The sequence below is a fragment of the Lissotriton helveticus genome, chromosome 3_1, assembly GCF_964261635.1.
Source record: "Lissotriton helveticus chromosome 3_1, aLisHel1.1, whole genome shotgun sequence".
NCBI lineage: Eukaryota > Metazoa > Chordata > Amphibia > Caudata > Salamandridae > Lissotriton > Lissotriton helveticus.
In genome coordinates this window covers 27265452-27291074 of record NC_136061.1, presented here as the reverse complement: position 1 = coordinate 27291074, position 25623 = coordinate 27265452, and the positions used below count along the sequence as shown (strand labels likewise).

Genomic DNA, 25623 nt, shown 5'->3' with positions numbered 1-25623 from the left:
TCTCCCGGAATTCAGTCCCTTGGAAGCCCAGGTGATGGGGAACCTGGGGAGGGGGGGGGGGAGGTCTCCCGCATATATCGGGCACTGGAGCAACGGTCCTGCGTCCCTAGACCGGCTCCGGGTTCAATGAGAGGGGTGAGTCGGCCCCCTGGAGGAGGGGGACTGGCGGGCCGCCCTTATGGCACCTAAGTCCCTGACAACATCCGCCAAGCTACACCTCGTCCAACTTTACTACCTCCACGCAGCATACCTCACTCCGGCACGCCTTTTCTGGGCCCATATGCGACCCTCCCCAGCCTGCAAGGGTTTCGAGTCTGTCCCAGCAGATTTCTATCACATGGTATGGCAGTGTTCAGCCCTGGCGCCGTTCTGGAGAGGGGTGGAGCGCGAGCTTACACAGGCCCTAGGTTGGGAGGTTCCCCATGACCCGAAGAGCCTGCTGCTGGGAGTGTTTGACGGCCTTGATGGCTCCAGGGCCGATAAGCGTTTCCTGGGGGCAGCGGTGGCGGTAGCGCAAAGAGATATAGCTGCGCTTTGGTCTCAGGCTAAGGCGCCCACCGTTTGGAAATGGAGGAGGAGGGTGGATTGGTGTGGAGCGCAGGAAGAGCCCCTCTTCGAAGCTAGAGGGTGCCCTGAGAAATTCAATAAGGTGTGGGGCAAATGGTTCAACCTGTTACCTGTGTGAGGTTCCAAGTAATCTTGTCTGTGTACTTTGTTTTGGGGGTGTCACTTCCAATCCTGCTGAGTCAACTATATTCTTTGTCAAGCGTGTGTGGTGTAATCTCTTTAAGTACAATGCTGGATTTGCTACCAATGAATTTCTATGTTCCTGTTTTAAAAAAATCAATAAAGTTGATTATCAAAAAAAAAATTCTGTAAGACAACAGTTGAATGCAGAGCCTGAGATTTTATAGGATTTAATTACTTCAATTACATCAGCATTAAAACCCGGGAAAAACTGTTAGTAAGAAATTCTGACAGATGTGGTTGAATGAATGACAACTGCTATCTTGTTAAGTTTTAGATCGAGTAAAATTAAAATAGTTATTGATTTAATTTATACTTTTCCCATTCTCTTTCTGCTAGCATGATGCAAATGCCAGACGGTTATCATAAACACTCTGTTTGCCTTAATAAGTGACTTATGGAGTTTTCAGAGCATCAAAGGTTTGAGATTTCTTTATGTTTTGTTTACAAGAAACAGACAGCTGGTAGTTCTATTGAGTAGATAACATCCTTAATTAAAGAAATAGGCTATACTGTAGAAGAAATATTTTAATAGGTACCTTTGCTAAGAGTCAAAAGACAGTTGGCTGTAAAGAAGCCCTAGAAAAAAAATCTTGATTCCCTAAAAAATGAACTCCCATGAGTAGAGTTATCTTCCTTTATCCGCAGTGCGCATCACCTTTCTAGAACTGACAACTCTCATGTTACACATTCAAGCAGTACAAGCAAAAAACTAGAAGATGTAATGTTGAGGTTACAAACACCTGCCAAGCACATCTACTGTCCACAAACAGGATTATGACCAGGACAAAAAGTAGAGGTGATACTTACGGTCAACGATTTCTCCAATGTAGTTGTTTAAGGTTTTCGTTAGCTGATCTGCACCATAGCCCTTCTTGTTAGCCATACTGAACTTCTCAGTTAGAGCAGTGAAGCCTGCACCAAAGAGGTAAACACAAGATATTGAATGAATGTAAATGTATCCCCATATCACCCACTTATTTTCAATTCTTACTGGGAAGGTGCACACTCTCCTAGAGATTTCGTGCCCTGTTACTCATCAAGTCACATGGCTGCATTTCTTTTAGACTATGTTTTATTGTTTTTGTTTAGGACAAGATGCTTTCATCACTGACTGCAAGACGGAATGGCAACAGTGCAACATGGGTGTTTTTACCCTGATGCCCCCTAGCTCCTCCCCTTGCCTCACCCCACACCCAAACTACCCCTTCTTGCTGCAAATATCTTGGTCACCCCTAGATCCGGCCAAATACTGCATCCCGTGTGTATACGCATTGTGAATTTCTTGATTTGTTAGTAATACCCGATAATTTACCCATCTTTTACAGATTTGTATGTTTTTGGTAACAGCCTCTAACCCTCGTACATTGATTTCTCACTACTCATGCACCAGTCAAGCCCCCTGTGCCATTCCTTAACAGGGTATGGGGTCACTGTCCTTCCAACGGTGAGCTATGTCTTTCTTAGTTACTCTCAGACCCAGTCCTAGCAATGTCCACATGCGCTGAACTTCGTCAAGGCCTGCGGGGGTGATATGTAGGAAGATCAGCTTTAGGTACTGAGGCACGTTACATCCCAAAGCAGTCCCGAAGCACAAAAGCACCCGCCTCCAGCGTGGTACCAGCCCAACACAACCCCATACCACGTGTAGTAATGCTACTTCTTGTGCTAAGCACTGAAAGCAATTTGGGGAGACAATTGCTCCCTTTTTCCATCTTTTATGTTTTGTGGGGTATGTTCTAAGTCTGTACTGCAGCTAAATGAGGTGGAACCATGTCAGGATTGTCAAATGTCGCAGTGAGACTCTCTCCTCCCCCCATTCTTTATCAGGACGGGACCCTAGGACACGTTCCCAGGTCAGGTGGTGAGCACAGAATGTGTCACGCATTTAATGTATGAGTGAACAACAAGGATAAGTTACCTGTAATCCTAGTTCTCTTCCAGGGGTATCCTCAAATACATATATCATTTTTCTCACACCAATGCAGCCTTAAAACCAAGGCTAGACAATGTAAACACTTGTATATGTACAGCAATTAGAAAGGAAACAAAAAACACATTAGGTCAAATAGTCCTTGAACTTTGTGTTTAAATGAGTAAAACCACTCATAAATCCTGAAAATTGCTCATAAAAGACACTGTCAGCCATAGGCTGCATTGAGAAGCAATAACCAGAAACTGAAAGCATTTTCAGCTAAAAAATGGCACTGTGCCTTTAAGGCAGCCATGACCCCAGGCTTCCCATCATGCCTCAGGGGTGACAGTTAGGTCAGTTGTTCTTTGCATAACCCTGAAGTCCGGGCTAAATCACAAGTCAGAGACGCATAGCTCTCATTTACCTGGGGAGGCGGGTGGGTTGCTTTTGACTTTGATGAGGATACCCCTGGAAGAGAAGTAGGATTACAGGTAAGTAACTTATCCTTCTCTTCCAGGGGATCCTCATCAATAGACATAAGCACTGAATAGAATAGCAAGCCCATCAACCACCTGCAGGTAAATGAGAAGTACATGACCCAACTTAAAAAGACCAATCATAACAGCCCAAAACTAGCTGTTAAACAGATTCCGCAAGGAGGCCTGGCCTACCTGGGTATCTGCTCTCGTGTCAGAATCAAGACAGTAATTTCTGGTAAATGTATGGACGGACCTCCGCCTTACAGATCTCAGACATGGGTACATTATTGAGGAAAGCCGCAGTCGCAGCTCTCCCTCTGGTGGAATGTGCTTTGGTAGAAAACCCCAGGGGCTTCTGCGCTAGCTGGTAAGCAAGTTTAATACGTGAACCGATCCATCTAGAAATAGAACGTTTCGAGGCAGCATGACCTGTCCTGATTGATCCATAGTTAACAAAGAGATGATCAGAATGACGAATACCCTTAGACCTATCTAGATAGAATTTTAAAACTCTTTTCAGGTGTAGAGAATGCAGAGACCTCTCAGCTGGAGTGGAGGGATTGGGAAAGAAAGTGGGCAGAGAAATGGTTTGATTTACATGAAAATCTGACACCACTTTAGGGAGAAAAGATGGATGCGTCTGTAGCACCACTCTATTCAAATGGAACACCGTATAGGGTTCAGAGGAACAGAGAGCTTGAATCTTGCTCACCCTACGAGCGGACGTGATTGCAAAGTAGCTTTGTGAATGGGTTAAAAAGGCGGACCCATTAGCTTCGATAGCACCAGGTTCAACTCCCAGGGAGAGGAAGGAGGACGCACTGGAGGGTACACTTTTTTTAAATCTTGCAGGAAGTCCTTGACAGATGGCAACAGGAAAAAAGAGGTTTGAGAAGGTAACCTCCTATGAGCTGTTATAGCAGCTAGGTGCACCTTGATGGAATTAAACTTAAACCTGCTTTAGCCAGATATAACAATTAAGGAAGAACCGCTTCTTCCTGACTTTGAACTGGATTATGATCATTCTATATACACCACAAATAGAATCGCTTCCACTTGCATGCATAAGAATGTCTTGAGGAGGGACGTCTTGCCTCTTTTAGGATGAACATGCAGTCCTCTGGCAACCCTAGATGGCCGTACTGTATGACCTCAGGAGCCATGCTGCCAAGCTCAGTGACGGAAGGTTGGGATGGTGGATCCTCCCGTTCATCTTGGATAACAGGTCCGGCCTGCATGGTAGCCTCTTGTGAGGAGTCACTGACAGGTGAAGCAGGTCCGTGTACCACTATTGCCTCGGCCAGTCTGGGGCGATGAGGATCATCGTTGTGCACGAGTGTGTTAGCTTGCTCACCACCTTCGGGATCAATGGAAGGGGAGGAAAAGCATACACAAATTCCCCTGACCAGTCGATCAAAAGAGCATTCCCTCTCGATCCTGGCCGGTAGAACCTGGAGGCGAAGTCTCGGCATTTGGTGTTTTGGTCGTCCGCGAACAGGTCTATGGTTAGTCGTCCCCAGGATTGAAAAATTTCTTCTACCACTGCGTTGTGGAGGACCCAATCCTCGCTGTCGTCGAAATGACATTTTAGAGCGTCCGCCCTCACATTCTGCTCTCCTGGGAGGTGGACTGCTGTGATGGACAACTTGCGAGCCAGAAGCCAATGCCAGATCCGTTGTGCCTCCAACGACAGAGTTCATGAGCGTGTTCCCCCCCTGCTTGTTCAAGTAGTACATTGTGGTGGTGTTGTCCGTCTGTACTAGTACTGAAGCTTCGTGAATCGAGGGAAGAAACGCCTTGAGAGCTAGATGGACTGCTCTCAGCTCCAACATGTTGATGTGGTAGGTACTTTCTTTGTGAGACCACAGACCTGGCACCGGTTGACCCATGTGCGCTCCCCAACCTAGAAGGGAAGCATCTGTGATCAGTGTCTGTACAGGGGGAGGTTGATGGAACAGAACTCCCACTTGCATATTTTGTTTTTTGGTCCACCATGGAATGGAAGCTCGAGCTGCGTCTGAGAGAGTGATGTGATCGTCCCAGCGAGCAGATTGTTGGTCCCACTTGTCCTCCAGATCCTGCTGAAGAGGACGCATTTGAAGTCTGCCATTCAGGACCAGGAAGATGCATGATGCCATCAACCCTAACAGGGAGGCAATCCGACGCACTGTCTGAGCCTTGTTGCGAAGTACCAGCTGATATTTCTGGGTTATCGAAAACTGTCTCTCCTCCGAAGGAAACACTTATCCTACCTTGGAGTGTAGCAGAGCTCCTAGGAAGTGAATCTTCTGGGTACGTTGAGAGACTGATTTTCCAAAGTTTACATGTAGCCCTAGTCGCTGGCAGAGCTCTATGCAAGTCTGGAACTGACTTCTTACGCTGTCTGGGGAAGGACCTTTCAACAGCCAATCGTCCAGGTATGGGTATACGAAGACCCCTCTGCGGCGTAGAGCAGCTGCTACCACTGCAACACACTTCGGGAACACCCGGGGAGCCGACTTCAACCCAAACGGCAGGACTTTGAACTGATAGTGGGAGGTCTCCACCCGGAACCGAAGAAATCTTCTGTGACTTGAGTATATTTGAACATGAAAGCAGGCATCTTGGAGGTCCAGCGAGCACATGCAATCTCCCCTCCTGAGATGTGGATATATTTGGTGAAGCTCCAACATGCGAAATCTTTCCTTTTTGACGCGCAGATTGAGAGTTTGCAAGTCCAGAATGGGTCTGTATTCTGCCTTTTTGCCCTTTTTTCTGACCAGAAAATATCAGGAGTACACTCCTTTTCCCCTTTGAGACACTGGCACTTTCTCGATGGCTGATCTCGAGGAGAGTGGCCACTTCTTTTTGCAGAAGGTGTAACTGATGATTCGATGTTGCCATCGGGGGAACAGGTGGAGGCCGATGACTGAAAAGAAGACAGTATCCATTCTGAAGTGTAGATAACACCCATATGTCTTTTGTGATGTTTCGCCACTCTTCCAAATGACCCTCAAGGCTTCCCCCCACTGGAGTGGTCAACGGCGCTGGGGGAAGGAAAGACTCACTGCTTTGACTGGGCTTTGCTGTTATTGTTGCCCTGGCGTGGATTCCCTCCTCCTCTGGAATTACGCTTTCCTCTATACTGGGACTTTTGCTGTCCCTGCTGGTCTTGACTCTTCTGCCAGTTAGGAGTTTGAACCCGCGGTTTTGAAGAGCCCTTGTTGTAGGAGCGATATTTCTTTTTTAATTCTTTTTTCTTTTCAAGCCCTACCGCATTGAGAGTGTCCAGCTCTGCTTTCATGCGCTGCATGTCTTCGTCCGTGCACGCTCCAAACAGTGAAGTCCCTGAAAAGGGCAAGTTCAAGATGCGCGCTTGAGCTTCTGGTTTTAAAGCCGTTAGGCGCAACCAGGATGATCTCCTTGCTGATATTCCATGGGCATATCCATGCGCCGCCAGGGTAGCCCCGTCCGCTGCGGCACTTATAATTTGATTGGAGACCTGACTGCCTTCCAGAAGGATCTCCTCAAAGTCCTTACGGTCTTCTTGAGGGAGCTTCTCCACGAAACGCTGTAGAGAATCCCACAGGGACCTATCGTAACTCTCCAGAAGGGCTTCTGCGTTGGAAACTTTGAGAAAAGACGCTGAAGTACTACAGACTCGTCTCCCCCACGAGTCTTGTGTCTTGCTGTCCTTGTCCGGAGGTACAGTGGCAGAAGAGGAGACCACACTGGACTTCTTTGCTGCTGCGATGATTACTGAGTCCGGGGCGGATCAGCTCTGAGAAACAGAGGGTACTCCTCTGGAGATCTGCATTTCTTCAGGATCCTCGCAGGAGCCGCTTTGATGGTTGCTGGGGTGAAGAATACCTCCATCACCGGATCTATAATCCCAGGCACTAACAGCAAAAAGGGTTTGGGTGCAGACCTGTGATGCAGCGTTTCAATATTCACTGAGGTCTTGACCTACGGAGTTGTCAAGGGAACTCCCAGTTTCAGAGCCCCTCTACCCAGTATGTCCTGAAAGGTGAAGATATCATCGATCGGAGATACCCTTGATGGCGAGGAGTCCGTCAGAGTGGGAGAGTAGTCTCTATGGGAGCATGTCGGAGAAGAAGAGGTAGTAGGCGATCTTCGTTCTCTCCTACGGCTCCTAGATCTTGATCTACGCCTGGTGGATCACACCCTGGAGCGTGATCTTTCCCCATGGCGAACCGGGGAGCGTGATCTTTCTCTGTGCCTCACCGGAGAGCGTGACCGTTCTCTAGGCCTAGAGAACGGCTGCTGCAATCGAGACGCTGTCTTCTTGTCTGTCGCCCAGTGATGTAGTGGCTTATACCATCGCGGAGACAGTCTGATGGCAGGAGACTGCTGCGCGGTGTCCCTCACTGGAGAGCGTGCAGGTGTTACATCCTTTTGTCCACGTGAAGGAGGTGCAGGAGAATGCCTTGATCCATCGCTGCCTGAGGTATAAATGATCACATCAGGGCCGGAAGATGAGCCTGACAAGGAAGACAGGCTCACAGGAGAAGCCGTGCAACTGCGAGAACCATGTTCTGGTGTTCTCTTCCTCTTGGCAGCGTGACTGATGCTCACTGGAGAGCCCTGATCACCTTCCGCAGCTGAAGCTGTTCTTGAGGACCTCTGAGATGTAGGCCCATAACTCTAAGACGGAGCCGGTCGAGTCGACGTCTCGGTGTGCTGTACCACCACTGGGTGAGGCTGTGCCGAGGAATGGTGAACCTGTGGAGACTGCGCTGGAGTCCCCTGTCTCGATGTCGAACCCTCCGGTCCTCCCGCCTGTCTCCCGCCGCCCAGCTGCTCTGTTACCATCTCGAGCCGGGCCGCCGTGTGGAGTGTGGCGAGGGGCTGCCTACACCTCCCTGCAGCCCTTGAGGTCCCGAGCGGCATCACCCAGCGCCAGGAGGCGCATAAAAGCGTCACTAGTCCCGGGGAGCGGGGCTTCCCTTTTAGCACTCCAACCAGTTGACCCTGTGCAAACGCTGTTGAAAACTGACCTGCTCCAGAGACCCTCCGGTCCTCCCGCCTGTCTCCCGCCGCCCAGCTGCTCTGTTACCATCTCGAGCCGGGCCGCCGTGTGGAGTGTGGCGAGGGGCTGCCTACAACTCCCGGCAGCCCTTGAGGTCCCGAGCGGCATCACCCAGCGCCAGGAGGCGCATAAAAGCGTCACTAGTCCCGGGGAGCGGGCTTCCCTTTTAGCACTCCAACCAGTTGACCCTGTGCAAACGCTGTTGAAAACTGACCTGCTCCAGAGACCCTCCGGTCCTCCCGCCTGTCTCCCGCCGCCCAGCTGCTCTGTTACCATCTCGAGCCGGGCCGCCGTGTGGAGTGTGGCGAGGGGCTGCCTACAACTCCCGGCAGCCCTTGAGGTCCCGAGCGGCATCACCCAGCGCCAGGAGGCGCATAAAAGCGTCACTAGTCCCGGGGAGCGGGGCTTCCCTTTTAGCACTCCGACCAGTTGACCCTGTGCAAACGCTGTTGAAAACTGACCTGCTCCAGACGGTCCTCCCGCCTGTCTCCCGCCGCCCAGCTGCTCTGTTACCATCTCGAGCCGGGCCGCCGTGTGGAGTGTGGCGAGGGGCTGCCTACAACTCCCGGCAGCCCTTGAGGTCCCGAGCGGCATCACCCAGCGCCAGGAGGCGCATAAAAGCGTCACTAGTCCCGGGGAGCGGGCTTCCCTTTTAGCACTCCAACCAGTTGACCCTGTGCAAACGCTGTTGAAAACTGACCTGCTCCAGAGACCCTCCGGTCCTCCCGCCTGTCTCCCGCCGCCCAGCTGCTCTGTTACCATCTCGAGCTGGGCCGCCGTGTGGAGTGTGGCGAGGGGCTGCCTACAACTCCCGTCTGCCCTTGAGGTCCCGAGTGGCATCACCCAGCGCCAGGAGGTGCATAAAAGCGTCACTAGTCCCGGGGAGCGGGGCTTCCCTTTTGGCACTCCAACCAGTTGACCCTGTGCAAACGCTGTTGAAAACTGACCTGCTCCAGAGACCCTCCGCTCCTCCCGCCTGTCTCCCGCCGCCCAGCTGCTCTGTTACCATCTCGAGCCGGGCCGCCGTGTGGAGTGTGGCGAGGGGCTGCCTACAACTCCCGGCAGCCCTTGAGGTCCCGAGCGGCATCACCCAGCGCCAGGAGGCGCATAAAAGCGTCACTAGCCCCGTCTCGTGGGACGCGAGCGGGACGCCGGGAGAAAGCCCGGGCCAAGGGTGGGCCCGTTGTTGCCCGTTAGTGACCGGTAAGACCGGACCGGGCAACCCCCCTTTAGTTCATCACAAGGTAAATTGTTCTACTTATCCTAGGAACGTCCTTCTTCCAGCTAACAAGTACTGTATAAATCACAGCCGGACCTATATTAAGAACTATCTCCTAGGTCTCTACGGACTATAGTGTAAACTTTAGGCTAGGCCACCATGACCAGAGGGAGCAGGAGTAAAACTGCAATGAGCGTCGTCCAGATAACAGGTCCGATCGACCAATTTATCTCTCGAACTAACGAGGCAATCGATCAGAGTATCTCTCTGCTGGAAGCGCAGGGTATCCCAAGACCTTGCGAACGCGAGACGCTCTTCCATGGGCCTCCTGGCTTCAGCGGTATCACCTATCCAGCAAGGTACCAATATCCCTTTGTTGATACCATCTAAAACTGTAGCAGAAATTCATACCGTCCCTAGTACGGTGGCTCTCTCAGCCACCCAGCCTTCCTTAGATTCCCATGTGTCAGAAGACCTTGAAATCACCCCAGACTTACAGTTATGCCAATCGCAAGAGACAGCATTAGTCAAGCAGTCTCGTGGGGCTAGGGAGGGCGCTGTTCCAAAACGGGGGAAAGGCAAGAAAAACGCTAGTGTAGCCAGATCTGGTGACCCCTCAGAGACCGGGGGGGGGAGCCTGTCCATTCTAGCCTGAGTGATCCAAAAGGTTACCAACTCTCCTGTTATTAATTTAGTTGACTTGCCCGATAATCCTTCCATCATGGGCCAGGCGGGGGGTTCCTGTAGGACTTGTAACACCACCCCATACATATCAGTCAGCATCAGGGAGCTTCTTATGCACCACTTAAAACCTCTGGAACGCAGTTTAATGCACCTCGAAAAACAGATAGCGATACTTTCTGCTACGCTACCCACTCAGTCCAGTCTAGTTCAAACAAAACAGGGGGGGGAAAACCTAAACCTCCAAATATAGCTCCTCAATCGGCACAACCAGGTCCCCGAGGTATGCCGACCAAAGCTGCTAAGGCTTCTACCACGCAACCTAAGCCCAATACACCATCTGCTTCTTCCCAGTCAATTCCTGGCGTGGGCTTGGCTTCGCTTAGTACGCCCACTGTCCCGTCCCAGGCCCCTCAGGACTGGTGAAAGGTCCTGCCCAAGTAGCCAACAAAAATCAGACACCTTTTACACCTAAAACGCCGGGATTAAATCCCTCGGGGAGGTAAAAAAGGGAGCCCCATTCATCTTCCACCGGAGGCGTCCCCCTATACGGTTATTCTCACTGGGGTCCCAGAGCTATCCGATGGTACAGATGAACCATCTTGGTCTCTTCAAAACAAGGTTTTGCAGTGGCTTAGCCTAAACAGGCCCCTACAGCCCCGTTACTCAAGTAGAATCTCTACAGTCCGCAGAGTAACATGGATCGGGGACGAACGTAAAACAATACAAGGTGACTGTATTATAGTAAACTGTGACGATCCAACTACAGTTGACTATATTTGTTCCCGGCCATCACTGGAAAAAAAGGGGGTAATTGATGCTCAACGTCTCTCCTTCTTTTACCCTCCAGTGAATAGCTATCAATATTTCCCTACTTCAAATTGGCAACAAGCCCCAGAAGGGTCCTGGAATCTTGTGGGTAATAGATATAGAAATGGGAGCAGGGAGTGGCAGGCTCAGTCTTGGCACCCAAGCAGAGTTCACTTTCCTATGGAGGGATGGCGGGGTTTTCCAACCAGAAACCGATATGATTGTTTGGAAATGGTTGATTGACCATCAGTAAACCCAGATAGCATAAACCAGGTCCCTAGAATTTCTGGCGTTCTATCCAGTCCTGGAACACAATTAGACCTGACTGAAGGCCATACTATTTTACAATTAATCCCGACTACACTAAAAGCTAACGAGGTCAGAACTACGCTAGATACTTCTCCCGCCTATTCCAATACAATGGTGGAAAGAAACCCGGTGGTTTCTATCTGTACAAACGCCCTTAACTTTCACCAGTTTAAGGACTCTGACCACAGGATAGAGACCGTGGTCTCCTCGGTGTGTTCGCTCACGCGTGCAACCGACCTCTCGTCAGCTGAAACCTTACCTCCTCAGCCAAATGAACTTCTGCTTACTACTAACCTGAGCTTTTCAATCTTGTACTGGAATGTTGCAGGTTTACGTACAAAAATGACTCTGCAGCCGTGGTTAGACACGGTAAATGAGCATCAGATAGTCTGCCTTCAAGAAACGTGGTCAACTACTCCCTATCATCTAGTGGGTTACAAAACATTCCACGTACCAGCTAGTCAGGGTGTCTCGGGTAGACCAAAGGGTGGACTGGTAGTTTATGTTGCTAATACTTTGTCTCACACAACGATATGTAGGTCTAAAGAAGAGCTGAGCTATCAAATTTTACAACTAACCTTTAATAATAATAGTACCTACTTCTTAGTTAACTTTTATAATAATCTTGAAACAATGGATTGTATAAATATCCTCAATGAAATTACCACTTTTTTAATAACTCAGCGCAATAAGCTTTCAACAACCCCAGTATATGTGGTCTGGGGTGGTGATTTTAATCTCCCACTGTGCACTAATTTTAAAAATGGAAACTGTGGCCTACTGGATGAGCATGGCAGTCCATTGTCTCACTTTGCACACACTATCTGCGGAAATAGTCTAAATGAGTGCCTGTTTTCATTAGAGCTTGATTTCGCCAATGATCTTGTAGAACCTTCAACTGACTTTTCACCAACTTTTCATGGTAGGGGGCTGTGAAGTACCATCGATTACATCATGTCCTCCCAGAGTATGAAGGGTCAAGTGGCAAATTTTCGAACCGGGTCTGATGTCAGTAGTGACCATTTTCCCATTAGCGTCGTAGTTGTACCAAAAAATGTTTCCTTACAATCTAACATCACCAGTTTGTTAACACAAAATTCATTAATTATGAATAAGGTGAATGGCTACTCCGTTAAATGGGCAAAGATAGATCCAGCCGTAATTACCGGGAGGGTTCTTGCAAAAGCCAGACCCTGGGTTCTTGACTGCTTAGCACTAGATTCTACTCCCCAAACAATCATGGCCAGTTTCCCGAAGATCCTGGCGGTAACCAGAGAGGAGCTCATAGGCAAACACATAAATAAAAAGTGTACAACTGAAAGATGGTTTAACCCGCAGTGCCGTAAGGCACTCTCCAATCTAAAGGCAGCCCTCCGCAGAACTACGAGGGACACTTTGGAAATTTCCAACCTAAGGAAACTTTACAACTTAGCCAGAGTGGAACGCAGGAGGGAAATTAAGCAAAACCTCTGGTCACAACTACACGACAGCTGTCATAATAAAGACAGCGTCCTCTTTTGGCGTGTTATCAGATCTCCCTTTAGATGTCGCAGTGTCAGCAGCAGAATGGGTCACCCACTTCTCAAAAATTTTTGGGGACTTTCAACCTGAGCCTCTCGGGGAGGACCGGCGTGGAGGAAGTAAGCCGGGGAGTAGCAGCTTCCCGATTAACATCTACTTCGACCATGCTGAGGTCGCCAAAGCCCTTAAAGCGTCAAAATCCGGCAAGGCACCTGGGCCTGACGGTGTCCCGCTGGACTTTTTTCTATACAACGTTGACCTGTGGTCTCCACTCCTTACCCAGGTCTTGGCGGCAGCAACAACAACCGGGCTGATAGAATCATGGTCGATATCCATTTTGCTCCCTATCTTCAAGAAGGGCAACCGTAACGATCCCGCCTGCTACATGCCTATTTCCCTCCTGGACTCCATGGGTAAAGTTGCGGGTCGGGTGGTTTTGGAACGACTTCAAGCCTGGGCCCAAACCTATAACATCATGACCGACCTGCAATACAGATTCCAGGAGGGTCTTGGGACCGTAGAGCAGGCCTTGAACCTTGCCCTCCTGATTGGGAAGTATGTGGGAGCCAAAAGGGGTAACATCTTTCTGGTGTATGTAGACCTCAGTGCAGCTTTCGACTGCGTCATGCACTCCAGACTATGGGCAATCCTTAGGGACCTTGGGGTGGACCCAGCCCTCATTGTTTTTTTTAGTTTTTTTTAAAAAAACCTTTATTATCGTAAAATGAGGACAGATACAGACCAACAACCATCAAGGCCGGTCAGTAATGCAAATCAACAAGAATAAATCAGTACACAGCTCATCAGCCGACAACCCGAGGGTCCGGCAGCATAGAAGCAGGATGAAGTTAGGAGCATCTGGCAAAGGAGGATAAATAATAGGTTTTACATTTTTATACATACCAACAACAAAAAGAAAACCCACAAGAAAAAGGTCGAGGCAAAAGTATCAGTATGAGGGCTGCTACGTGCGGCATGGGGGAGACAATGAAAAGCAAGCATCAGGAAATCATGGAGGTGGGGAGCGGGGACCAGGAGCGAGCAATATTATACAAAGAACCGAAAAGCAAAATGCTGGAACGTCAAAAATCAAGGAGATCTCGTAGCATCAGGGGGTTCAGCAAGGGGAGGGTCACAAATCTCTCTACGATACGAGTTCCACTGACCCAAAATCCTATCCCACTTCCTGGGCCTACCTCGGGAGATGTACACGATTTTTTCTCGAAACATGCACCAATCCATGTTCTCCTCCCAGGCCGAGACCAGTGGTGCCCTATTGGATCCCCAGAGTTGAGCAATGTCCCTTTTTGCAATGATATTGCCCAGCATGACCCATTGAACCTGAGCAACAGTGCAGTCCTTCGGTTCCCAGACATTCAGCAAGCAGCGTCGGGCCTCAGGAAGTAGCCAGACACCCGTCACTTCTTTCATCACCGCATGCACACGATTCCAGAAAACCACCACCGCCGGGCATTCCCATATAATATGGAGGAAGGTAGCAAGCAAACCACAGCCACGCCGACATAACCCATCCACAGAATAGCCCATATGCATCAAACGTGGACCCGTGACATAGATGCGACGAAGAATCTTTAGCTGCACCAGTCGGAGACGCGCCGGAATAGCGTCTTCCTTTGGGGAGGATATTGCAGCCTGCCAGTCCTCATCGTCTAATTCCAGCCCGTCCTTAGTCCACGCCTCACGCAGCTGAATAAGAAGGTCCGAACGGGCTTTAATAATTTTTTACATATGAGGGAAACAGTGCTGTCAGGGACATGCCCAACCAGCACTCTATCCTCCAAGGGAGATGACTCAGGGATCGAGGTACCGGCGGGGAAGACCAAGTCGAGCGCGTGGCGGAGCTGAAGGTATCGAAAGTGTTCTCTATCACTCAGCTTGTATTCCCGTTTCAGCTCGTCAAAAGTTTTGACTCTATTGGTGGCCCAAAGATCCCCCACTTTGCTAATACCGATAAGGTCCCATCTATCGAATCCCTTTGAAGACCACAGACCACCCAATCTTTCAGCTGCATATAAAGGAGTCGCCCTAGTAAGTTTACCAGTCCAGCCTGTAGCCGATGTTGCACTATCCCATACACGTATCGCCACCACAGTGGGGCCCGTCAAACACCTCCTGTCGATCTTGGAATAAAGCGCTCTATTATAATCACCTCCCGGCAGTTGCCACCTATCCATATCATAAGCGGGATTAGGAACAGGACCATACATGGCGTGGTTGATAGCACTCAACTGGGACGCCCAATAATAGCGCTTGACGTCAGGCAATGCTATACCACCGTCATACCAGGGCAAAGTCAATTTCGCGAGCGCTATGCGTGGCCGCCCGCCCCAGACCAATTTCCTCTGAAGGCCCTCGATTTCACAGAAGTAGCCCGCTGGAACTAGATCCAGCGTGTTCTGAATGGCATATAAGAATCGGGGAAGAGACATAATTTTAAACAAGGCCGCCCGTCCCAGGGGGGAAAGAGGCAATCTACACCATCGAAGTCTAGCAAGCGGAGGCAATAGATTCCGCTCAAATCGGACCTTGGGGTCCATAGAAATGTAGATCCCCAAGTATTTGAAACCAACGCTGGAAACAGGTATAGGGCAAAAGCGAGGCAAAGAAGGCTGACCACCCGCAAGCGGGTAAATACAGGATTTAGTCCAGTTGATAACCAAACCAGAATTCTTCCCGAAAGAGCTCAGGACATCAAACAGGACACCCAAAGACTTACGGGGAGAAGTAAGCTATAATAGTATATCATCTGCATAAAGTGACACCCGTTCTTCATAGGTAGGGGACCACCGTATTCCCTTGAGCGAGGGCTCCCAGCGGAGCCACGCGGCAAGGGGTTCAAGAGCAAGCGCAAAAAGGAGAGGCGACTAAGGGCAGCCCTGTCTCGTGCCACGCCCGAGAACAAAAGGATCCGAGGCCCGTCCATTAACCACCACCTGTATGAGCGGCTGTTCATATAAAAGTTTAACCCATCCGATAAACTTAGGACCAAAGCCAAATTTAGCGAGGGCAGCCCACAAATAAGGCCATTCCACCGTGTCAAAGGCCATCGAGGCGTCAAGGGAAACCAAAATGGCTGGTTCAGTAAGAGACCCCGCCCTCGCCAAGACACCATGGAGACGTCGAAGATTGAGTGCAGTATTACGGTGGGGGATAAACCCAGACTGATCAGGGTGTACCAGATCGCCAATCACCGTGATCACGCGGCTTGCCAAAATTTTAGCAAGAACCTTAGGCTCTACAATCAAAAGCGAGATCGGCCGATAAGACGAGCAGTGTTCCCGGGGCTTTCCGTCCTTATGGATGACCACAATGGACGCCAGTCTCTGATCTTGGGGAAGAAGCCCGAGATCACGTGACGCCAAAAACGCCCGACGAAGGTGCGGCGCCATTTTGTTAGGACACAACCTATATACAGCTCGACCGGCAGACCGTTCGGGCCCGAAGCCTTACCACAGCGAAGTGCACGGATAGCGAGCGCTACTTCATCGGTAGAAAAATCCGCCTCCATAAGCTCCCTGTCCGAATCCGACAGACTAGGCAGCGTGATATCGCGGAGTAACAGATGCGAGTCCTCCTCAGGTCTGTCCGAGACCGGCGAGTACACCTTCCGAAAGTGCTGGGCAAAGACCTCAACTATCTCGACCGGGTCCACCACTCGCACACCATCCATACGCTCAATAACAGGCACCACACGATTCACTCTATCCCGTTTATCAAGCCAAGCTAGCAATTTCCCCGCCTTATCACGCACATCATACAGACGTCCCTGTTGTTCACGATGCATCGCCTTAGCCGCATCGGTCACCAGAGCCCTATATTCAAACTGTTTAAGCGCCAAGGAGTGCAGACTAGCAGGCGTAATTACAGATCCCATCCGTTCCTCCAACTCAGAGATATCATTTTCAAGGCGCACCACTTCTGCATTCTTGCACCCCCTTTCGCTAGCAATCAAAGAGAGGGTCTCACCCCGAATCACAGTTTTACACGCCTCCCATAGGGTCACAGGAGAGGACACCGACCCTTCGTTCTCGGCGAAGTAACAATCTATACACTTAACCACCGCCTTACTAATGGTGAGGTTACAAAGATGCCAAGGATTAATAGGAGCGACACGGCCCCCGGACTCTAGCCGCACATCAATAGTGAGCCACAGTGGGGAGTGATCTGAGATCCCCCTAGCCAAATGCCTAATTTCTCTCACGGAAACCATCTGTGCAGCTGGTATAAGAATGTAATCAAGTCTCGAGAGACTACCATGGGCCCCCGAATGAAAGGTGTACTGGAGCTGTCCAGGGTGAAGTTGTCTCCAACAATCCGCTAATCCCAGCGTATCGATGAAACTGCCCAACCATAGTTGCGACGTGGGGAGGGATCTACGAGGGCTTCGATCCTCCTCTCCACTGACAACCGAATTAAAATCTCCACCCACCACCAGCAAGCCGTCGGGGAGCCCCAGGACCACCCCCCCCCCAAATCGGAAAACGTGGTAGACTGTAGACCAGGGGGGACATACACAGACAAAATGGAGATCGTCTTCCCCTGCCATCGACCCACAACAGCAGCATATCGTCCCCTATCATCCGGCACCTCGTCATCCACTTCTAGGGGGAGGGACTTCCTAACCAAGATACCCGCCCCCCTCGATCCAGTGGTGAATCCTGAGTGGGCCACCAAACGGTAGCCTCTTCTATTCAGCGCTCGGCATGTATTTCCTACCAGATGTGTTTCCTGTAGTAGAACAATATCAGGGGAGTGCCGCTTTAAATACTGTAAAACAATCCCCCGTTTCAACCTATCTCCGAGTCCATTAACATTCCAGCTCAGCACCCTCAGCCCCCTACCCCCCATCCCAGACAAAACCCAAAAGTCCCCCCTGCCACAAAGCAGACACAAAGGATAAAATAGCGACCAGATCAGAGCCTCGAAACAAACAAACAAGAAAAGACCCCCCCACCGCCCTCCAATGAACCCTCAACACACAACCCCCCACCCTGCACCCCTGCGGTAGACTAGAAAGCCACCCCAACTTGCAGTGTGCCTGTCGCCCCATTAAACTAACCTAGAAGAAGAGAGAGAAAAAGACGTCCCCTGAGGAGGAAGAGTCCCGAATCCCCCCACCCCTGGGTATCTACAACGTATAAAACATCACTATCACAGAGCCACTGCAAAAGCGTCCAATAATGGCTCATCGGCGCCGACTCACTACTCCTGTTCTTCCAGGCCGCCTTCGGCACCCTTCGAACTCTCCGGATCGGCGTGTCGTGTCGGCAAAGTGTCCAACCAGTCACTGGCTACTTCAGGGCGATCAAAGAAAAAAGTACGTTCATTATGGACAATCCTCAGGCGAGCCGGAAATAGCATGGCATACTTCAGTTTCAGGTCCCTGAGGCGACGTTTCACCCCCGTAAAGGCCATACGTTGTTTCTGCACCTCTTGAGTGAAATCCGGATAGAAACTTACCGACACATTTTCAAACTGGACGGGACCATGAGTGCGGGAGGCCTGCAGGATAGCGTCTCTGTCACGGAAATTAAAAATCCTGGCTATGATAGGCCTCGGGGCGGCCCCAAGCTTGGGCTTCCCACCTCGAATCCTATGAGCACGCTCCACCGCAAAAAATTTACTAAGGCCCTTCGGGGTCAAATAGTTTTGGATAAGGTCCTCTACCAAGAGATCCGTTGACACGTCCGTAGAAGTCTCCGGGACACCTATAATGCGCACATTATTCCGTCTGGCTCGGCTCTCAAAATCATCCAGCTGACGGGCAAACGAGTCTCTGGCCAAGCGAAGATCGCGGACCTCAGTCTGAAGATCCGAAACATCCGTAATCAGGCTTGCTGTTTTAACGTCCAGGGATTTGACCCGTTCATTAGTTTTCCCCAGGTCCGTCCTGATAAGGTTGACCTCAATCGCAAACGTATCCAATTTAGTGGCAAGCGTTTCATATTGTTGACCCATAGCAGCCTGGACACTGGCAATGGCGCCCATGACGTCCGTCAGAGTCGGCTCCTCATTTACAGGAGTACCGTGGCCAGCCTCTCCGAGGGTCTTGCCCGGACCACCCGGGGATACCTTAGGGCGAGTGAAGCGTTCAATAGTCTGGGTCTGAGCGGCTCCCCCTCGATTCAGGCCTCTGGTGTTGCGTCTCTCAGCGTCCGATCTGCCCGCCATGATGATCAATGACCACCAAAGGGTCCTCCGAAATCTGGTAAAAATTCATCACTTCACGGCAATCGCAGCAAGTCGAGAGGCCGAGGAACAACAGCCAGAGTTGAGTCAGCGACTAAGCCAAGGCAGCAGTATCAGTCAATAATGAGTCAGCACCCACGATGACCAAAATCGAAACTGAAAGTACACACAGGGGCAGCGGAGGCGTCAACCCAGCCGTTGTTGTTCAATTGCCACCTGGGCACCTCGGGAACTCAAGCCCCCGGATAGTCGTCACCGTAGGCCTCAAATTGCGGGGAGCAGCAAGTCCAGTTCCCGGCAGCCAAATCAAATTCCGAAAAATGCTTTTAATATCAGCAGGGCATCAGCAAGAAATACCCGTCGACGAATTCAGTATTAATGTCAGGATAGACGAGGGTGGCGGAAGGGGTCTCGGGAGCCCTCTGCTCACGCGTCCATCTTGGATCCGCGCGTAGCTCCTCCTCCAGCCCTCATTGTTTTCCTCCGAGAACTTTACTCCGACGCAACGGCGTGTGTCAGATTTGTCCCCATCTTTTTCCATCACAAAAGGGGTCAGGCAGGGATGCGTACTGGCTCCCTTCTTGTTTAATCTTTATACCAACAGCCTTGAGGTGGCCATGTTAGAAGGGAGCCAGGATCTACCTCAGATTAATCACCGCCCAATTCCAACACTGCCATACGCAGATGACTCAGTCATTTTTGCCAGAACATTGACCCAACTGCAAAAACAACTTAATAAATATTGTTCTTTTATGGGCTCTCTTGGCCTTAAAGTAAACATAAAACAGACTTTTGTTATGCACATTGGCCCCAAGGTCAAGAATCCCAAACCAATTTTTGTTGAGAAAACAAGGCTGGAAAAAACATCAGTGTACCCGTATCTAGGCATACTGGTGGACGACACCCTAAGCTGGAGACAGGCCATGGCCAGTAGAAAACTTCTCTTCCAGCGAGCAACAACGGCCCTGGTCTCCTTTTCCAGGAAACTCGGTAAACCAGCTCCCACGGAACTGCTTAAGATTTATTACGCAAAGTGTCACAGCATAGCCACCTATGGCGCGGGAGTTTGGGGATATGGTCCAATAGATCCAATCCAGATGATAGAGAACGGGTTTGTCAAGTATTTGTTGGCGCTCCCACAAAGTGCACCAACATATGCATCCCATAATGAGCTAGGTATGGACTATGTTATCAACACCATTCGTTGCCAACCTATTCTTTTATGGCACCGTATATGGACAAAAGCCGAGTGCCATCTAACGCGCTCTTTGATCATGGACTGTATGGACTTAAACTGGCAAAAAATTCCATGGCTAGTTTATGTGGGGAACTTCTTTAGAGACCTTGGTCGCAGCTCCTTCTTCGGTGACCCACCTAGTATGGAGGATATCTCGAGAAAGGCGCTAAAGAGGATGTGCTTGGGACACCTAAGAGAACTTCGTGGCTCAATTGAGATATTAAAACCCTCCAATTCTCAAATCCACGCAGTCCAGACTGATATAGGCATGCAACCGTACTTATCGTTTCACCTGTCCAACCCCGAGAAATATCTTTTGACAAGGTTTCGCTTCAACACTTTCTTTCGTTTGGTTTCTTTTCCACAATCACAGAGCTGGTCGAATGCCAACACGAACTGCCCTTGTGACGGTGTATCCCCCCCAGTCAACAATCCACACTATCTTGTTTTGCAAATTCTATAAGTTACCACGTAAGTCCTGGATTCTACCACTCCTCCGTTTAATTGGCCTAAGGTCGTGTCACCCAGCATTTATGTCTCTACAGTTCCTGAACTCAGAATGCTTTGCAAAGTGCATAGTTACTTTTTTAAAAGCTTGTATTACGATCCGTCGTGCTGTTGGCTAATCTTGTTACATGTTCACATATTTTATTCTTACGTATGCAACTGTTATTTTTAAGTTTTATATTTGTTCTCGTAGTACATTTTATTTAATCATTTTTTATTTATTTCTGATTCTGATTCCGTTAGTAATATCGTTTGATTCTTTATGTATTGTGGAAATGTTATGTTTTAATTTTCTTTTTATTAATTCGTTGTCATTTTTTATGTACTTTTTATGGTTGCAAAACAAGTGGTAACCGAATAAAAGATTATGAAATGAAATGAGTCCATAAATTCTGATTTTTTCTCTGTCCTTGAGAGTTCCCCTTGACAAGGACTTGCAGTGATCACAGCTTTCTGCAGAATGAGAGTTAGGAAGACAGAGGATACACACAGGATGTGTGACAGACTTAGCCTTCTTCTTCCCACAGGAAGGGCAGGGATCAAAAAACAAAGGCATTTTGACAAAAAATTTACCTTTTTTGAGCCCAAAAAAGGTAGCACAAACTCTCTAAGGCCAAAAGCCATCGAGTGAATACAAAAATTGAAGGAAAACACCAAATATTTTTGACAGAAAGTCAAAAAAAGGTGGGAGCTGATTAACCAGGGTCCTGACTGAAAGAACCGGAAAGAACAACTGACCTAACTGTCACCCCTGAGGCATGATGGGAAGCCTGGGGTCATGGCTGCCTTAAAGGCACTGTGCCAGGTTTTAGCTGAAAATGCTTTCAGTTTCTGTGTTATTGCTTCTCAGTGCAGCCTATGGCTGACAATGTCTTCTATGAGCAATTTTAAGGATGTAAGAGTGGTTTTACTCATTAAAAGACAAAGTTCAAGGACTATTTGACCAAATGTGTTTTTGTTCCCTTTCGAATTGCTGTACATATACGAGTGTTTACATTGCCTAGCATTGGTTTTAGGGCTGCATTGGTGTGAGAAAAATGATATATGTATTTACATATATTTGGAGAGAGATATATGTGTTTTTACATATATATTTTTATATTGTTTCCGGGGTCCCGCACATGGGTGGGAATATTCAGTGCTTATGACTTTGATGAGGATCCCCTGGAAGAGAAATCTGAGCTACTTTGAGATTCCCTCAATTCTCACATGAGTAATTTTGCTTCTAGGAGATATACTCCAGGAGCTCCTCAAGGCTCGAAGTTTGAGGAATCAGTGGATGTCTCAGTTGTAGGTTAACTGTACTACTAGGCATTATGTAAGTCATACTTGGCTTTTAGGATCTACCATGAAGCTAGTATTGCGGCCTCCATCACACCCCTTAAAGTGGAGATGCCTATCATGTTATATTTTCAAAATACTGCCAGCGCTGCCACCTGCGGCATCCCTGATCCCACCCAAAGGCGGAGTTTATTCTGTGAGCCTCTCTGACCATTCCATGTCCCTCAGAGCGGTCCTCCACATCTGGATCACCACCCTAGTTGCCAGGACAAGTGGAACCAGTGAGGAAGTTACTCGTAGCAGGGAGTCAGCCAATGTTTTGGTGATCATTTTTACCTTTGTGTTTAGGAGGGAGATGGGGCGGTATGAGGAACATCTCTTCGGGAGACTTCCTGGTTTCCAGATCACTACGATCTCTGAGAAGCAAAAATCAGAGCGCAAACACATTGTCTCCATTGATTCCTTCAGGACAGCCTCCAGGGGGGTCGCTCAGTTTGTTCATGAACAATTTAAATAATTCTCCTGGGAACCCAGTAGGACCAGGCGTCTCCCACAAATTCAACGGGCTCAGGGCCACAGAGTTCCCCGGCAGTGAGATTCCCCACCAAGGATTGTCTTTTGGCATTGGAAAGAGTCCAAACGGGTAGGCCTGACATGAACCGGCTGAACTGTGTTTGGGATATAGATAATAGTATTGTGGAAAGAAGGTGGCAATTGATTTGTCACCATTCATTTGTAGTCTGTTGATGTCTATCTGGTATGTGATTGGGGTACATTGCTGTATGTTGGAGAAGACAGTGGATGGGCGAGCACACCTTGTCTCCCCATTGGTAAAGGCGTGTTTATGAGGTGAGCCATATGTTCTTTGCCTCGTCTGGCAGTGTATGTAGTAGGAGTACATGCACGCATTTATAATGTAAAGAATGGTTTCACAGTAAACGTCAAATTTGAATTTAGGCTCTATATTTTCATGTCAGACCCCTCATTTGCTGCATGTAGTCTTCCTTAAATTCATAGTACAAGGTCTGTACTTTATGATTGGTGTTTGGCAAGATTAGTAGTGGTATGGTTGTCTACCACACAGGTGTGATCTCAACATTTTAGAGCAGCTCCCGTCAGCCACTGCAGTTCTCAGACTCAGTCCTAGCTTGACTGGTCGGGTAAATTATCAGCTTGTGTGCACACAAGACTTCGACAGATTTCATTCTGGCATTATCTAGTGGCACTGTGATGGATCAGAACATGGTAATTTGCAGAAATTAAATGATTTATTGTGGGCCGCTTCAATAGAGGATTGAAAAGATAATGAGGAGTGGATAGAAACTACGAAAATTGTATGCCTGTTATTTAGCCTGCGCTGCAAAATGTTAATGTGTTAAAGCATCCTCCCTTCATTCCAGTTTGGTGTATGGCAGCAACTCTCTGTTTCATCAAAATATTGAAGGCCTAGCAAGGATAGCATAGTGTGCATCTAAGTTTCTATTTCCCTGACAATGTGCTGCTATATTGGGGATGATGTCCACCATGGACAGTAATCATTAATACCCAAGATCAGTGGTTCTTAACCTATGGTCAGAGGACTCCTGGGGGTTTGTGACGCCTACTCAGGAGGTCAGCAACTGTTTTTTACCAAAGAACAAGTTACCTTCAGTAACAGCTTATCTGGTGAGACTATTTAGCCGCAGATTCCTTACCTTAGAATTATCCCGAGGTGTGAGACTGGGTCTGCTTTCGGGAGGATAGGCCCTAAAACTGCACTGCATCCAAAACAGCTCCAGTGAAAGGAAGTGTCTGAGAGAGTCAGAAGTGACTTCAGTATGTTGACAGCGAACCGCAGCGAGTGCAGGAGTAGTATGGAGGTGGGAGATGACAGTCTGGGCTGAGCTTGTCTTCAACAGCCAGTCATTGAGATAGGGGAAGACTGGTACCCCTGATCTCCACAGATGAGCTGCAACCACCTCCATCACCTTTGTGAACACCCAAAGGGCGCTGGTAAAGCAAAAAGGAAACACGGAGAACTGAAAGTGCTCATAGCCCACTGAGAACTGCAGATATTGCCTCTGGGCGGGCACAACGTGAATGTGGAAATATGTGCCCCCCACCCCAAGTCCAACATTACCATCTAGTCTCCCGAGTCCAGAGGTAGACAGGACATGAGCAAGCATGAGCATTTTGAACTTCTTGAAGAAGAAATTGAGGGCACGCAGGTCTAGGATCTGGCGAAGGCCTCCGTCCTTCTTGGGCACCAGAAAGTAGTGGGAATAACAACCAAGACCTACTTTTGGTGTCTGCACCCTCACTATGGCTCCCTTCGCCAGGAGAGCTATAACTACCTGTCGGAACAAGGAGAGATGGTCCTGCCTCAGCTTGTTGCAAGTGGGTGGCATGGGTGATGGGGTAGTCACGAAGGGGAGGGAGTAGCCCCTTTGGACAATCTGAAGAACGAGGTGGTCCGATGTTATAGACCTCCAGTGGGGCAGGTGATGCGGTATCCTGTCTCCCACTGGGTGCCTATGATGGTAAGAGGGCAAACTAAAGGGGCCTGCAGGTAGCGGCTTCTGGGGGAGTGATAGACTGTAAACAAAAATTAGCCTAGCCCACAGTACACCCAATCCTGAAACTGCAACACTTAAAGGGTTTCCAATACTTTTCAATTCCCTAGAGTGTGTTCCCTAGCACTACTCAAAATGTCATGGTGTAGCGGAAAATGTCATAAAAACCATCATAACGTAAATCCCACCTAAGAATAACCAAGAAAAGTGTGAGAGAAGAGAGAGAGCACCTCACGGTAGTAACACCAAGGGGGTTGCTGGCTGGTACTCGCCAGCATACCCACTTATCATAGGTTAATCTATCTCCGTGTAGAAAAAGAAAAGTGTCTATTCTCTTTTTGAAAGAATCTCAAACCCAATGTAGTAAAGAAAGATAGTAAGAACTTAAATATAAGTGAACTATCAGTGCCTAGTGTTTTTATAAGTGCTCATTGGACCCCTGTGAGAATATGAAAATGTAATTCTCACGGTTCAAAAACCGGTGAAGCTTACTAGCTTGACATAACTTTATTGAATGCTGTAAGTTTCCCCAATTAAATATGGTTTATCAAACCATAATCAACTCTATACTGCCAACATGTTTTGTTGATGAATCATCACACAACTTCTTCAGGGCTGTTGGGGGTTTCAATTATCAACTTCACTTAAGATTCACCTAAAGCCAAGCATTGGGAAGTCTTCTCGTAACTGCAACTGTCTGTTGTATAGTGTTTTAGGACCCTAGTGTAATTTACTGATTCATGCCCTTATATAGGTATAATTCACCTTGTCCTTATATAGACCGTCCTGACCCAGACAGAAACGGTCGCTCCACCCGCTCCTGGCCGTCCTCGCATCTGCTTTGAGATCTATCTCTGCCAATCTGTGCCCCCGACCTCGCCTGCTTCCTGTAATATCATATTCTGTGCCCCCGATCTCGCCTGCATCCTGTGATAGCGTGTGGTATCGTATTTGTGCCTGACTGTGATATCGTATCATATTGAGACTGCTTTAACCAGTATCTGCGCCAGACTGTGCCCCGATCTCGCCCTGCATTGTTTTGTTGTTGTTTGGTGCCATTTTGTTGACCCAGCCAGTCTCTCCTCCCCGCTCCCGCTCCCTGCCGCTGCTCCCCTGCGGACCCACC

At 48.9% G+C, this 25623-nt stretch overlaps 1 protein-coding gene across 3 annotated transcripts in view; it reads right to left on the bottom strand.

Moving 5' to 3' along the window:
* ADCY10 (adenylate cyclase 10) overlaps window positions 1–25623 on the bottom strand; it is a 4100562-nt gene that overhangs the window by 4018486 nt on the left and 56453 nt on the right. For all 3 annotated transcript variants that reach the window (XM_078679137.1, XM_078679136.1, XM_078679138.1), the window contains exon 2: window positions 1558–1662. In XM_078679137.1, coding sequence (XP_078535263.1) covers window positions 1558–1633 — 76 coding nt within the window. In that variant the 5' untranslated portion in view covers window positions 1634–1662. The remainder of the gene's footprint in view (window positions 1–1557; window positions 1663–25623) is intronic.